The sequence below is a fragment of the Penaeus monodon genome, chromosome 27, assembly GCF_015228065.2.
Source record: "Penaeus monodon isolate SGIC_2016 chromosome 27, NSTDA_Pmon_1, whole genome shotgun sequence".
Lineage (NCBI taxonomy): Eukaryota > Metazoa > Arthropoda > Malacostraca > Decapoda > Penaeidae > Penaeus > Penaeus monodon.
The window spans coordinates 21136846-21138009 of record NC_051412.1 but is presented as its reverse complement, the minus strand read 5'-3'; the positions used below and the strand labels follow the sequence as shown (position 1 = coordinate 21138009).

The 1164-nt window shown below is 33.2% G+C and overlaps 1 protein-coding gene across 1 annotated transcript in view; it reads left to right on the top strand.

Annotated features, from left to right (window-relative positions):
• LOC119590684 (39S ribosomal protein L15, mitochondrial-like) overlaps window positions 1-1164 on the top strand; it is a 6161-nt gene that overhangs the window by 3328 nt on the left and 1669 nt on the right. The window contains exons 3-4 of the mRNA XM_037939372.1: window positions 68-233; window positions 456-615. Coding sequence (XP_037795300.1) covers window positions 68-233; window positions 456-615 — 326 coding nt within the window. The remainder of the gene's footprint in view (window positions 1-67; window positions 234-455; window positions 616-1164) is intronic.

Below are 1164 nucleotides of genomic sequence, written 5' to 3'. Positions count from 1 at the left end.
AATATGAATAAATAAAATAAAGATGTATAGAATTTGTCAAAGTTTTCCTGAATTCCTTTTTTTTCAGTCTGAAGTTGTCATATATACCATTGTGCATGGGAAAGCTGCAGATGCTTGTGGATACAAACCGTTTGAGAACAGACATCCCAGTTGATCTGACTCAGCTGGTTGCCACAGGTTTGTTCTCTGTTCATCCAGAAGAGAAAGAGGGAGGAATTATGCTCGAAGATGATGTAAGTCTGTGTTGCCATTACTAAATCTGTTATTTATATTTTTTCTGGGATTGTAGAAAAAAATTTAAAGCCTTGTGCTCAGATAATTCTCATTGTTAAGGGAAAGTTTGATGGTGTATTATCTTTAATTATGTTGAATTTAGTTGACTTCAGTTTTGATTTTTCAAAGGCAAATTATTTGTTTGTATATTTGAAGAATAAAAAATGTTTTTATTCTTGCAGGGCATGGATCACTTCCAGACGAGAATGAACATCGAGGTGCAGTGGGCATCGGAAGCCGTTATTGCAGCAGTTGAGCGTAATGGAGGAACCATCACCACTGCATATTATGACCCTGTTGCTCTCGGTGCTGTGTGTAAACCTATGGCCCTGTTTAAAAGAGGTGCGTTTACAGTTTTCATCAGAAGTTATGAAAAAGGAATGGTATGTTTGTTTTTTATAATAAAAGAAGAAAATTGAAGTGCATATATAAATAACAGCACAAAATTAGAAAAATGGCTCATATTCCAATGGTCACACTTCTTTGATGAAACATTCCAAGACCTTGATAATACAATGCCTACTTCTGTTTTGTTTTATATAGAGATTTTTATGATTACATGCTTAAACAAGATTAGTAACATTACACACAAAGATAATGTGCAACATAGTCTGTTTGAATTATTTCATCCTGCATTCACTTCCATGGATTTTTTGGCTCCTCAGCAATGTCATGACTACCAGATGTATATGAACTACAAATGAGTTGCCATGCACCATTTCTAATATTTCTTTAATAATGTTTTCAGTTATTTCAGATAACACCTAAATCTTTCAAATAATCTAATCCAATTCATTAATATTCTTTATAAAAATACCCCTTTTAGTGCAGAATTTGTCTTAAAATTTCCTGGGGGGAAGTTATATTCAGAAACATTAATTAATCTGTGTC